This window comes from Argopecten irradians, chromosome 1, assembly GCF_041381155.1.
Source record: "Argopecten irradians isolate NY chromosome 1, Ai_NY, whole genome shotgun sequence".
Taxonomy (NCBI): Eukaryota; Metazoa; Mollusca; class Bivalvia; order Pectinida; family Pectinidae; genus Argopecten; species Argopecten irradians.
Window position 1 is genome coordinate 5,401,224 of NC_091134.1, and position 15,522 is coordinate 5,416,745.

General features: G+C 37.4%; 1 protein-coding gene across 1 annotated transcript in view; it reads left to right on the forward strand.

Annotated features, from left to right (window-relative positions):
- The window catches only part of LOC138308905 (exosome complex component 10-like), a 28,166-nt gene extending 16,874 nt beyond the window's left edge, over nt 1-11,292 (forward strand). The window contains exons 20-29 of the mRNA XM_069249956.1: nt 303-465; nt 1,516-1,651; nt 6,395-6,498; nt 6,925-7,002; nt 7,270-7,341; nt 7,686-7,767; nt 7,989-8,068; nt 8,583-8,754; nt 9,791-9,864; nt 10,299-11,292. Coding sequence (XP_069106057.1) covers nt 303-465; nt 1,516-1,651; nt 6,395-6,498; nt 6,925-7,002; nt 7,270-7,341; nt 7,686-7,767; nt 7,989-8,068; nt 8,583-8,754; nt 9,791-9,864; nt 10,299-10,364 — 1,027 coding nt within the window. The 3' untranslated portion in view covers nt 10,365-11,292. The remainder of the gene's footprint in view (nt 1-302; nt 466-1,515; nt 1,652-6,394; nt 6,499-6,924; nt 7,003-7,269; nt 7,342-7,685; nt 7,768-7,988; nt 8,069-8,582; nt 8,755-9,790; nt 9,865-10,298) is intronic.
- The last annotated feature ends 4,230 nt before the right edge of the window (nt 11,293-15,522 follow it).

Below are 15,522 nucleotides of genomic sequence, written 5' to 3' on the forward strand. Positions count from 1 at the left end.
GAACGACATTTCAGAATATATATCTAGGTTTTCTTGCTATAATTTTGCAACTACCATCGGCGATTTTGACATCTTTCTTGTTCACATTGTTTACGACATGACGCTAGTCTATATATACCAAGTAAAGTGATAGTTAGTAAACATGAGAACTCGCTTAATTCGAACACTCGGATAACTTGAAGTTTTTTCTTGGTCCCTTTGAGTTCGTATTAACCGAGTTCCACTGTATAACCCAATACCAAGATCTACCTGTCGGATCTAAGATTTATTTAAATTTAAGACTTATTTGTTTTTCTACCTAGGTATGTGTTACCAAACCACATGCTGCTGCAGATTGTGGAGATCTTACCGCGGGAGAGACAGGGCGTGTTAGCCTGCTGTAATCCTATACCCCCACTAGTCAGGCAGTACCTCCCCGAAGTCCATAGCCTCATCGCTGAAGCCAGGGAGAAACCACTCGCAAAGGTAAATTCAATATCTTTTCCAAATTGCAAACTCAATGAAAGAGAATTTAAAGATCAGATATATCTACAAAATGTAATTATAAATCCAATGTTCTATGATCATTGCCAAGAGTAACTTTTTGGAAAGGTGAATACCATTTTTAGATCACCTGACTATAGGTCATGGTGACCTATTGCGAAAGTCTTTTGTCCGTCGTCGTGCGACGTGCGTTAACATTTCCTTGTGAAAGCAATAACTTGAGTAAATATAAACCAAGCTTAATGAAACTTTGTATATAGACTAAATTGGAAAGATATTGAACAATTTTGAAAATCAGCTTGATTCAAGGATAATTTATGGAGTTATTGCCCTTTGCACTAATAACTATTATTGGACCTTGTGAACACGATAACTCGAGTAAATATAAACCGAGTTTAATGAAACTTTGTATGTAGCTTAACATTGAAAAGATCTCGTACGAGTTTGACTCTAACTTAAATTCAGTCATTGTCCTTTGCAATAATAATTATTGAACCTTGTGATTGACCTTGTAATGTGAGTTAATATGCACCAAGCTTAATGAAACATTGTATATAGACCTATTCGATCTATGTTCCTATGTCGTGAACAAAAGACATCTGTTTGTTAGTAAAAGACATAACTAATTAGTACAAATATCGGGTGAATGACGAGGCCCGTATGCCTCTTCTCTGTTATGAATTCCAGTTAAAATCTTGTAAAAAAAGATGTGTTATATATTTTGTTAATATCATATCCTTAATAATTGTTAATGCAGGCACGAATTGTCTTTCTATGGTGGAATTAAAAGACATTGAAATAATTTTCAGTGACATATTGAAGCAGCCCCTTGGAAAAGTAGATACCTGAATGATACCATATTTGATAATGTTATTGCTGCACAGACATAGCAGTTATTTGACCAAGGGCAATAAATCTAGCAAGATTCCTTTCGCAAAATTAGATAAAGATAGGAATAGTCAATATTCAACCCTTTGTGTTTCATAAAATTTCTTATTGTACAATAAGCATTAAAATCTTACATATCACCAGGTGACAAAGCGTAAGGTCAACAGGCCTTCATACCAACAACACCCAAAGTATGATGGGGAGAGTCTTCTTCTGTGTCCTCACGATCTATCTCATCAGTTATCACAAAGAGTGACCGACCCGTCAGTGATGTTACCAGGTAAGTAGTCTTCTACGTATACTGTGTCATCACAATCTATCTCATCAGTTATCACAAAGAGTGACCAACTCGTCAGTGATGTTACCAGGTAGTAAGTAGTCTTCTACGTATACTGTGTCATCACAATCTATCTCATCAGTTATCACAAAGAGTGACCAACTCGTCAGTGATGTTACCAGGTAAGTAGTCTTCTACGTATACTGTGTCATCACAATCTATCTCATCAGTTATCACAAAGAGTGACCAACTCGTCAGTGATGTTACCAGGTAAGTAGTCTTCTACGTATACTGTGTCATCACAATCTATCTCATCAGTTATCACAAAGAGTGACCAACTCGTCAGTGATGTTACCAGGTAAGTAGTCTTCTACGTATACTGTGTCATCACAATCTATCTCATCAGTTATCACAAAGAGTGACCAACTCGTCAGTGATGTTACCAGGTAAGTAGTCTTCTACGTATACTGTGTCATCACAATCTATCTCATCAGTTATCACAAAGAGTGACCAACTCGTCAGTGATGTTACCAGGTAAGTAGTCCACTACTGTGTCCTCACAATCTATCTCATCAGTTATCACAAAGAGTGACCAACTCGTCAGTGATGTTACCAGGTAAGTAGTCTTCTACGTATACTGTGTCATCACAATCTATCTCATCAGTTATCACAAAGAGTGACCAACTCGTCAGTGATGTTACCAGGTAAGTAGTCTTCTACTAAGTTTGATTCATTTTAAAAAAGTGGAGAGAAAAAATCAAGTATACAGTGTTTGGTTTTAAATCATCATAGCGGTTTTGTCTTGCTACTCCAGTACCCAACATCATCATAGCGGTTTTTTCTTGCTACTCCAGTACCCAACATCATCATAGCGGTTTTGTCTTGCTACTCCAGTACCCAACATCATCATAGCGGTTTTGTCTTGCTACTTTAGTACCCAACATCATCATAGCGGTTTTGTCTTGCTACTTTAGTACCCAACATCATCATAGCGGTTTTTTCTTGCTACTCCAGTACCCACCATCATCATAGCGGTTTTGTCTTGCTACTCCAGTACCCAACATCATCATAGCGGTTTTTTTTTTGCTACTCCAGTACCCAACATCATCATAGCGGTTTTTTCTTGCTACTCCAGTACCCACCATCATCATAGCGGTTTTTTCTTGCTACTCCAGTACCCAACATCATCATAGCGGTTTTGCCTTGCTACTCCAGTACCCACCATCATCATAGCGGTTTTGTCTTGCTACTCCAGTACCCAACATCATCATAGCGGTTTTTTTTTTTTTGCTACTCCAGTACCCACCATCATCATAGCGGTTTTTTCTTGCTACTCCAGTACCCACTATCATCATAGCGGTTTTTTTTTTGCTACTCCAGTACCCAGCATCATCATAGCGGTTTTTTCTTGCTACTCCAGTACCCAACATCATCATAGCGGTTTTGTCTTGCTACTCCAGTACCCACCATCATCATAGCGGTTTTGTCTTGCTACTCCAGTACCCAACATCATCATAGCGGTTTTTTTTTTGCTACTCCAGTACCCAACATCATCATAGCGGTTTTGTCTTGCTACTCCAGTACCCACCAGCATCATAGCGGTTTTGTCTTGCTACTCCAGTACCCACCATCATCATAGCGGTTTTGTCTTGCTACTCCAGTACCCACCATCATCATAGCGGTTTTGTCTTGCTACTCCAGTACCCACCATCATCATAGCGGTTTTGTCTTGCTACTCCAGTACCCACCATCATCATAGCGGTTTTGTCTTGCTACTCCAGTACCCACCATCATCATAGCGGTTTTGTCTTGCTACTCCAGTACCCACCATCATCATAGCGGTTTTGTCTTGCTACTCCAGTACCCACCATCATCATAGCGGTTTTGTCTTGCTACTCCAGTACCCACCATCATCATAGCGGTTTTGTCTTGCTACTCCAGTACCCACCATCATCATAGCGGTTTTGTCTTGCTACTCCAGTACCCACCATCATCATAGCGGTTTTGTCTTGCTACTCCAGTACCCACCATCATCATAGCGGTTTTGTCTTGCTACTCCAGTACCCACCATCATCATAGCGGTTTTGTCTTGCTACTCCAGTACCCACCATCATCATAGCGGTTTTGTCTTGCTACTCCAGTACCCCCATCATCATAGCGGTTTTGTCTTGCTACTCCAGTACCCACATCATCATAGCGGTTTTGTCTTGCTACTCCAGTACCCACCATCATCATAGCGGTTTTGTCTTGCTACTCCAGTACCCACCACATCATCATAGCGGTTTTGTCTTGCTACTCCAGTACCCACATCATCATAGCGGTTTTGTCTTGCTACTCCAGTACCCACCATCATCATAGCGGTTTTGTCTTGCTACTCCAGTACCCACCATCATCATAGCGGTTTTGTCTTGCTACTCCAGTACCCACCATCATCATAGCGGTTTTGTCTTGCTACTCCAGTACCCACCATCATCATAGCGGTTTTGTCTTGCTACTCCAGTACCCACCATCATCATAGCGGTTTTGTCTTGCTACTCCAGTACCCACCATCATCATAGCGGTTTTGTCTTGCTACTCCAGTACCCACCATCATCATAGCGGTTTTGTCTTGCTACTCCAGTACCCACCATCATCATAGCGGTTTTGTCTTGCTACTCCAGTACCCATCATCATCATAGCGGTTTTGTCTTGCTACTCCAGTACCCACCATCATCATAGCGGTTTTGTCTTGCTACTCCAGTACCCACCATCATCATAGCGGTTTTGTCTTGCTACTCCAGTACCCACCATCATCATAGCGGTTTTGTCTTGCTACTCCAGTACCCACCATCATCATAGCGGTTTTGTCTTGCTACTCCAGTACCCACCATCATCATAGCGGTTTTGTCTTGCTACTCCAGTACCCACCATCATCATAGCGGTTTTGTCTTGCTACTCCAGTACCCAACATCATCATAGCGGTTTTGTCTTGCTACTCCAGTACCCACCATCATCATAGCGGTTTTTTTTTCCATAGCGTTTCTTGCTACTCCAGTACCCACCATCATCATAGCGGTTTTGTCTTGCTACTCCAGTACCCACCATCATCATAGCGGTTTTGTCTTGCTACTCCAGTACCACATCATCATAGCGGTTTGCCTCAGTCCCACATCATCATAGCGGTTTTTTCTTGCTACTCCGTACCCACATCATCATAGCGGTTTTGTCTTGCTACTCCAGTACCCACCATCATCATAGCGGTTTTGTCTTGCTACTCCAGTACCCACCATCATCATAGCGGTTTTTTCTTGCTACTCCAGTACCCAACATCATCATAGCGGTTTTGCCTTGCTACTCCAGTACCCAGCATCATCATAGCGGTTTTGCCTTCCTACTCCAGTACCCACCATCATCATAGCGGTTTTTTTCTTGCTACTCCAGTACCCACCATCATCATATAGCGGTTTTTTTTCTCTACTCCAGTACCCAGCATCATCATAGCGGTTTTTGCCTTGCTACTCCAGTACCCAGCATCATCATAGCGGTTTTGCCTTGCTACTCCAGTACCCACATCATCATAGCTTTTTTACTCCAGTACCCACATCATCATAGCGGTTTTGTCTTGCTACTCCAGTACCCACCATCATCATAGCGGTTTTGTCTTGCTACTCCAGTACCCAACATCATCATAGCGGTTTTGTCTTGCTACTCCAGTACCCACATCATCATAGCGGTTTTGTCTTGCTACTCCAGTACCCAGCATCATCATAGCGGTTTTGCCTTCCTACTCCAGTACCCAACATCATCATAGCGGTTTTGCCTTGCTACTCCAGTACCCACCATCATCATAGCGGTTTTTTCTTGCTACTCCAGTACCCACCATCATCATAGCGGTTTTGTCTTGCTACTCCAGTACCCAACATCATCATAGCGGTTTTGTCTTGCTACTCCAGTACCCAGCATCATCATAGCGGTTTTTTCTTGCTACTCCAGTACCCAACATCATCATAGCGGTTTTGTCTTGCTACTCCAGTACCCACCATCATCATAGCGGTTTTGTCTTGCTACTCCAGTACCCTCCATCATCATAGCGGTTTTGTCTTGCTACTCCAGTACCCACCATCATCATTATAGCGGTTTTTTCTTGCTACTCCAGTACCCAGCATCATCATAGCGGTTTTGCCTTGCTACTCCAGTACCCAGCATCATCATAGCGGTTTTGCCTTCCTACTCCAGTTCCCAGCATCATCATAGCGGTTTTGTCTTGCTACTCCAGTACCCACCATCATCATAGCGGTTTTGCCTTGCTACTCCAGTACCCACCATCATCATAGCGGTTTTGCCTTGCTACTCCAGTACCCACCATCATCATAGCGGTTTTGTCTTGCTACTCCAGTACCCACCATCATCATAGCGGTTTTGCCTTGCTACTCCAGTACCCACCATCATCATAGCGGTTTTGTCTTGCTACTCCAGTACCCACCATCATCATAGCGGTTTTGTCTTGCTACTCCAGTACCCACCATCATCATAGCGGTTTTGCCTTGCTACTCCAGTACCCACCATCATCATAGCGGTTTTGTCTTGCTACTCCAGTACCCAACATCATCATAGCGGTTTTGTATTGCTACTCCAGTACCCACCATCATCACAGTTCTTTTTGAGTCCTCAAGTATTCTTAACTGATAATGTTGGTTTATATGTCATTTATTTGTTTTGTCATTGACAAAATAACCTTACACTTAATGGTACTTATTACTTAACTAGACCCCAGGAATCCCGCCAACCACAGTCCATCACAGACTCCACATCTGCATTGCAGTATCACACTCAAGTCACAGCCAGATCTGAGTGTGTACAGCACAAATAAGGTATGTCTACATCAAACAGTGAGCTTTAATGTGTATATCTAATGACAGTAGAGTTGTCCAAAAATCAGTAGTAATTATCGATAGCCAGGCTATGCATGTCAGAGTCCTAGAGCCGCACAATGATCACTTCTGAATTTATTAAATAAATGCTTTAAAAGTTTCCCTTGTAGTGAAGGTGGACAATGTAGATATAGATAATTATGTACCTTTACTCTTCATTCTTCTAATGAATTTCTTGTCTGAACCGATTTGGTTATGAAACTTGGAATATACTTGTATGATCCAATACAAAAGTAGATTTACATGGCACTATTCAGTGTGACTGTGTAATTAATGTCATAAACATTTATCTCAGTTGAATTAAAAATATGTTAGTTTTACACGGTACTCATGGAAGCAATAAATTGAATTTGATATTAAATACAGATGAAAACAGAAGGGGAGTCACCTGCCATGAAGATTGCTGCCAAGATTCATGAACTTTTTGTTAGTCCATTTGAAAAGGTACAGATTAAGAAGTTAGCACGATTAATATAACATATTGTTTCTAAACATTACTGAGATACAGGCACCTGTCCTTCCAAGTACCATACAGTGAAAGTTTTCTAATCAAATAGAAAAAATTCATATCATTATGTAATATTTCAGTTTAAATCATATTTTCCATTGATACTAAGTTACAATACATTGTCGTTGATTTGAAGTGATTGCATTGGTATAATGTGTATTCCATATTAATAGTGCTTAAAATCCATGTCTGTACATTTGTAGTACTTTCCTGTTGTAAAGAACTCGCCAGTGAAGACAAACTCGAATGCCAACTCCTCAGGAGGTATACAGTTGGTGAGTCTCCATACAAGCTGTTTAAGGGACGGGACACAAAAAATGGAATCTGAAATTGTAGATTTATTAAACTCTGAAAGTAGCACTGTGTTGATTCAGGATCTATTCATTACAGGCAATACCTACCTAACCAAAGGTCTTCAATTATTAAAATCAATCTCTTGTAATATATATCAGTTGTTGAATATGCTTTCACTTTGTAAATAGTGTATTATAGAATTTTATGTTTTTGTTATTATTTTGAATTGTACAATGAAAATCTATCATCTTTCATTGAAATTATAGTATTAAGACAGCAGTTAAAAATTCAAAGTTTATTAAATTAATCTGATAATGTATTGTAGATTGATATGAACTGGAAACTAGTCAAGAACACTGTAAAAAGGAAGTTACCTGAAGAAAAAGCTGCATCCTCTCCAGCTCCAGGTAAATACCCTCAGGTGTTCCCCAAATGTATCACTAGAGTTGATAATGTGTTCCCCAAATGTATCACCAGAGTTGATGTGTACTTGAAATGTGTCATAATTTGAAGCATTAGTGCATTGTGCTCCTTCCTTTGTCATAAGTGTGTACTTGTCATCATTAAAGGTGATATATATAATTTGATGTAAGATTATCAGCATCAAACAATATTTCACTCTTGTCAGGTCCCCCTGCCAAACGACAGAAGAAAGAAGAAAAGGAAGAGACAGAACAAGAAGAAACACCTCGTAAAACTCTCTCCCAGGTTTGTATTTGTCACTGGTTGTTGGAACAGTTTGGTGTCATTCACAGAATCTAATTAAGGAAGCATCTGATTATAGATTTTTTCTGTAGTGCTTTTTTTATCCAGTGATTGCATTAAAGTTTGAGGATTCTTATACTTCTTAACTTTGTCAGTCACTTAATTCATACTCTAATTACTCATAATATCTAGACTTATTGGTCTACTTGAAAGATAAGTTTGAAATCATTTAAAACTGCTAAAGCTAGGTGAAAAAACTATTTGACAATGTGTAATATATTGATAGACTTTGAGAAAGGGCATTTATAATTGCAAAAATAGACATACAGCTAATAGAGAAGTGTTAATACACAGTCTGTAGTCATATAGATGTAAAAATAGGTGAATTAGATTAATGTATTCTGTAGATGCAGTCATTTTCAAAAGTAAAGTGCTCTTAATTTGTACTTAAAGCAATGTATACTTGTATAAAGATAATGTTCATTAAATGCTCAATTGTATTGTTGATAATTTTTAGATATTGAAGGAAAAGTACAGTAAGTTACAGAAAGCAGAGAAGATTGGTGTCAAAAAAGATTTGACAGAAGCAGATGAGAAGAAAAAGAAGAAGGTTGCTAAGAGTATGGCTGATTTAGAGGACAGCTTCCAGCCCTATGACTACAGTAAAGCAGATAGCAGCATGTTTCAAGGTAACCTGCACTTTACAATCACAATGGAAGATGTCTTCTGCATCTAATTATCTGAACTATAAAATCAGTGGTAACATAAGGCCCTGATTTCTTTGGGGAAAAAACTTAAGTCTAAAACAGACTTAAGGCAACTTTTTAAAAATACTGTTCTATTACATATTAAGGAGAATACCTAAGTTTTGACTTATGTCAATGCACTTTGTTTTGATATTTGAATTACCATAATGATAATAATTGATAAAGTTTCTATCCATTTTCTATTTCTTTGAAGACATTAAATATTATGAAAGAGTTGTGTGACAGGAATTTAATGCGTATTTAATGTATAGAGATTGACTGATTGATGTATACAAGCCAAAGTCAGGGTTTGAAATTAAATCTTCATGGTCTTTTTGATGTACATTTTGTATTTTCAACATTACAAACCTATCTAAAATAATAATAATAATAAAAAATAATAATACAAAAGCTTCAAATGAAGCAGCGAATTCCTGTGTTAGGCATTACACAGTAGTTTGAATAGGTTCTGACACTAGGAGTACTTTCAAATATTTGTATAAACGGCCCGAGAAAGCTATCAGAATGACACAGAAAGCACAGCAGTATTGAAGGTAAACCACACTACCATTATTCCTTCTCTTACAATATTACAGGATTGAACGCTATAATTTTACTTATTACAGGATTGAACACTATAATTTTACTTATTACAGGATTGAACACTATAATTTTACTTATTACAGGATTGAACACTATAATTTTACTTATTACAGGATTGAACACTATAATTTTACTTATTACAGGATTGAACACTATAATTTTACTTATTACAGGATTGAACACTATAATTTTACTTACAGGTGGTTCAGCAGCTAGTAAATCTAAGGTGTATAACCCTAACAGATACTTAAAACATTACAGGATTGAACGCTATAATTTTACTTACAGGTGGTTCAGCAGCTAGTAAATCTAAGGTGTATAACCCTAACAGATACTTAAAACATTACAGGATTGAACACTATAATTTTACTTACAGGTGGTTCAGCAGCTAGTAAATCTAAGGTGTATAACCCTAACAGATACTTCGGATCAAAGGGTAAACTTGGCAAGGTCAGTACAATGTTATATCACACTATTTATCTCAGCAAAGAATACTGAGATCAAAGAGTAACAATAAAGATATATGTAAATATACAGAACAATAAAGATATTACATTTCATTACATATCTGTATTTAATTCAATAAAACAATTGGAGTCAAAATACAACAAGACCAACTAATTCTTTAATCTGTAATCAGAAAAAACATATATTATGATACCAAAGTTGTGATTTCAAAATTCGTTCAAGCACGGTAAGAGCTAGTGTATCTGATTAATATCTGGATTTGTTACATGAATTTGAATCAAGGTGAGTGATCGTCATAATAATAGCTTTTCTTTGCTAACAAAGAATGATTTGAACAATTTATTTCATAAACAATGTATCTTTAATATGATTGCTTATATAAAGAAAAGATTGAATTGTTCTTTTCACTTTGACAGGGAAAAAAACCCAAATTATCATCATGGAAGTCAAATAAAGGTCACAGCTTCAAGGACAAGAAGTAGCAGCACAAAAAGTGAATGTTGTTAGAGCAAAGACTGTTAAAAAGATAACATTGTCTTACATTCATTGTCCCACTCAATATTTTGTGAGTCCCCAAAGAAAGTAATCTAAATAAGCAAACCTGGATTTTAATACCAACTTTGACAATTATTGGGTACAATATATGTCCCATTTTGTTTGACGATAGCTGCAGTGCTATTTACTTTATTCAGATTCTCTTGGAGGCATTTTAGTTAATCTATACAATATGGCATTCAAGGAACTAAAAAGAAGTTGTGAAATGGTAAACTAATTTCCCAGATAGGGACCAAAAAAGACTCTCTATACAGTACTACACTGACTGTACATTTGTATGGCTCTGGAACATCAAGCTTGTTATCTATACATATTTATTATAAGAATATTGTAAAGGAGTTAATTTGTCAAATTGTTTGGTTACAACAGTCATTTGCTGAATTGGTTACTTAGGGTGCTATACATAAACTGACCACTAACATAAAACGTGTAAGTTTACATATCTTGAATAGTCAGGGGAAGAAGGTAGGACTGACAAAAGACAGAATGTTAAGGTTTTGTTCTCAGGAAATGCAAGTATATGCGAGTCTCATAAGCATAATTAATTAGCATCCGATTACAGCTTAACAGGGCTGTTTAGAGAAACGGATCCTATGATTAGAAGATATTGACAAAGGCATCTAATGTTCTGTTACTAAAATGTCTTTTAATTTTTATTTTACTAAAGTAAGATATTTGAGAGTTGAATGGAGTGCTTGAAAGTAAAATTTGGTTTTCAGCATTAAATTTTTTTTAAAATTTCAGTAAGGAAGAGAAAGCATATTGATAGTGATAGAATGGAGTGAGTATATGGTGTTATAAGTTTAATATTGAAATTAAAAGACATTGATGAATCCAAACTATTTTGATGTTATGTTTCCATAAACCATCTCCTAAAAAAATGTTAGCATCAGAATTTCAGAATTACACATATTAAAACTAACGAATATCCATTATCGTAATGACTGACTGTCTGCTGTGTCAATTTTAGATTGGTCCCAAAATGCTATCAACACAACTATAGGATTGAAAGGGAATTTTTGAGAAATATATCCCCTCGATCTGCAAGGGTTACAATCACTACTGTTATATCTATCCCAGGCCAGGACTTAATGCCATATTAATAGCTAAATGGGTGATTACATTATGCAACACTCCAGCATAGTATAATATTAAATGATGATAGCTAACCTGATGGAAGGCGCTATGTGTAACAAGTAGATGAGTCAGGGTAGTTTGGTCCTTTGATGTCCATCAAACGAAATTTGTTAAAACTGGCTGTTGTAATGTTCAAATCAAGAAGTGTCTGTAGGCTTTTAAATGCTCATTTATTAGCGTTTGGGCTGCCATCAGATTTAATATGGTATGGTCCAGGTATGGCAGTGATAGTAACCCTTGAGTAATGAGGATGTGAGAAAAAGAGAAACAATTTTTATTGTCAAACTCTACCTTAAGTACCCTTTGTTCAAACTTTGGTAGTTGAAATTTGTTACCGGTATTTCTCAGTTAGAGTTTGTTACTGCTATTATAATCTCAAAAAGTACTGAAGAGATCTGTCTCAAATTTCATTTGTAGAATAAATTCCTCTAGGGTCCTTGTTGCTCATTTTGCAATTTGAGACTGATCTATCAACAAAATGGCCGACTGGCCGCCATTTTGGATTTTGATAGTTACCACTACAAATGTATTTCTCTGAAATTACTGAAGGGATATCTCTCAAATTCCATAAGTATGTTCTCCTTGGGCCCTAGTTGTGCATAGTGTCTTTTTGGACTGGTTAGTCAACTAGATGGCCAACCAGCTGCCATCTTGGATCTGGGATTTCATCGTTGAAGTTTGTTGCCACTGTTTCTTAGAAAGTACTGAAGTGAACTGTCTCAAAATTTATATAGTATGTTTGAAAAAGTTCGAAAAACAGGAAAATATCCCTCTTTCCTTTGTCAGACATAGATCAAACTTTGGTGGGCACTAAGATCCCTCTGAGATCTCTTGTTTCTACTACTGTATATGTCTACTGTGTTGCATTTTATCAACAGTTATATAAATGACTAAGTGTATTTTTGGCATAGAAAAAGCATTTAAAGTGCTCTACATATTTTTCTCCGCCTTTAAGTTTTAAACTTTCGATATTTGCTGTATATAACCATCTATTTTCAAACATTGTATGTTTTACAACAGTTTGTGATGGTAAAAATTACAAGAAATATAACTTTAAGGCTTGATTGGTCGCTTTTAAGGTCGTGATTGTCTGTAAAGGACAAAAAGACATAGACAAAAAAAGTCTATATATCCTTATTCACAGCCCCACTATCACTACCTCTACCCCTGGGAACAAAGGCCACACTAGCTGTGGTATCGTGAATAATTCACCACTGAAATCCTCATTTTGTTTGATTCTGTCATGTGTTGAGGCAGAAAACCTTGTTGACAAATCATAGTTGAAAATCAAAACCAGACATACTTCGTGTATACAACGTTTTTAGCTCACCTGGTCCAAAGGTGAGCTTATGCGACTGTTGCGTCTGGCATCCGTCAACAATCCACTTCTTTTCCTTGGACTTCTTCTGGTCAGATTAACGAAATACTACTGGTAGCATCCTTATGGGGTACCGACTGAAAATTGTTCAAATGGTCAGACTGAGGGGCCGGGCCAAAAGGGGTCAATTTGGCTATTTCTATATAAATTACTTCTTCTCTGAAACTGAGCATGGGTTAGCACTCATATTGCAATGGTAGCATCCTTATAGGTGCATGGGGATTCAAAATTATACAAATGACTGGGCTGACCCCCAGGGCCTGAGGCACGGGGTCAATTAGGCTACTATTTCCATATAAATTACTTCGTCTCTGAAACTATGTATTGGATATATAGTACCCATAATTGTTATATCATTTGGATTCAAAATTAAACAAATCGTGGGATCAATTTTGGTAATTTTTCTAATTGTAAGAGTCTTTGCGATATTTACTAAAAAAAACAAGAGGCCCATGGGCCTTAACGGTCATCTGACTAATGGCACAATACAACATAGTCATTTAAAGATTTTAGCCATTTTGTCCCCTGTGACCTTGAATGAAGATCAAGGTCATCTTTTAAAACAAATATGGTAGCCCTTCATGCTAGCATGTCACAGGCCCAATATCAGGTCTCTAGGCCTCTTAGTTATTCACAAAAAGTTATTTTAAGATTTTAGTCTATTTGATCCCTGTGACCTTGGATGAAGGTCAAGGTCATTCATTTGATCAAACTTGGTAGTTCTTCATCCCAGCATGTCACGGGCCCAATATCAGGTCTCTAGGCCTCCTAGTTATTCTCAAGAAGTTGTTTAAGGATTTTAACCTATTTGACCCCTGTGAACTTGAATGAAGGTCAAGGTCATTCATTTGAACAAACTGGGTAGCCCTTCATCAAATCATGCTGTAGGCCTAATATGAGCATCCTAGATCTTTCGGTTCTTGAGAAGAAGTTGTTTAAAGATTTAAGCCTATTTGACCCCTGTGACCTTGAATGAAGGTCAAGGTCATTCATTTGAACAAACTGGGTAGCCCTTCATTCCAGCATGTGGCAGGCATAATATGAGAACCCTGAGCCTTTTGGTTCTTGACAAGAGGTTGTTTAAAATGTTTTAGCCTATTTGACCCCTGTGACCTTGAATGAAGGTCAAGAGTCTTTCATTTGAACAAAATTGGTAGCCCTTCATCCCAGCATGCTACTGGCCAAATATCAGTACCCTGGGCCTTTCGGTTATTGAAAAGAAGTTGTTTGAATGAAAAGTTTACGCACGGCGGACGGATGACAGATGACCTAAAAAAACTAACAAAACTCAGGTGTGCGATACAGGCCCTCTTGTCAAAACCTGAGTTTTTTTTTAAGAATTTGTTCAATGCACTGAAATATTTACAAAACCAGCTTGGAAGATAAATAAGCAGAAGACAACAAGTGTTGTTTTGTTATATTTTAATTGTGGTGCAAACATGTAAATGTTGATAAAATGACGCCGCACAAAATCTCCCACTTTGAACAATGCTTTGGTGGGAGATCTCCCACTTTGACATCTCTGGAGGGTGGCAACCCTGTCTTGACCTCTTGTTTTATGCGACAGTCTTTAGTTAAACCTGTCCAGGTTTACTTAGATGACAAATATTCAGATTTAATTTTGTTTTTTACATTTGTAATGCAATCACTTGTTACTGATAGATGTTCAATGTCAGTGTTTTGATAAGATAGCTCATCAATTTTAAACATGACCACAAATAGTGTGTTGCTTTGATTTAGACTGGTATTGATATTTAAATAGGTTTCTCTCACTGACCTACATGGATACACTGTTTCATTGGTATGTATTTACACATATGAATATTTACCATAGCTAGTATGGCCGAGATGTTCCCAAGGGTAGAATAGGCGACGGTGCACATACATTTGGGACCGAAGTTGTAGTTTTCTGGTGCAATAGTGGAAAACTTAAACCAAAACAAACAAGTTTTATACATTATTTTACAAATTTATTTACATATAAAACTATAATTGTATAATTTGGTTCTGCAAAATCTATACAGATCTGCTGTACATATTACTAAATAGTCAGGGTAGTTTGGTCCTTTGATGTCCATCAAACGAAATTTGTTAAAACTGGCTGTTGTAATGTTCAAATCAAGAAGTGTCTGTAGGCTTTTAAATGCTCATTTATTAGCGTTTGGGCTGCCATCAGATTTAATATGGTATGGTCCAGGTATGGCAGTGATAGTAACCCTTGAGTAATGAGGATGTGAGAAAAAAGAGAAACAATTTTTATTGTCAAACTCTACCTTAAGTACCCTTTGTTCAAACTTTGGTAGTTGAAATTTGTTACCGGTATTTCTCAGTTAGAGTTTGTTACTGCTATTATAATCTCAGAAAGTACTGAAGAGATCTGTCTCAAATTTCATTTGTAGAATAAATTCCTCTAGGGTCCTTGTTCATTTTGCAATTTGAGACTGATCTATCAACAAAATGGCCGACTGGCCGCCATCTTGGATTTTGATAGTTACCACTACAAATGTATTTCTCTGAAATTACTGAAGGGATATCTCTCAAATTCCATAAGTATGTTCTCCTTGGGCCCT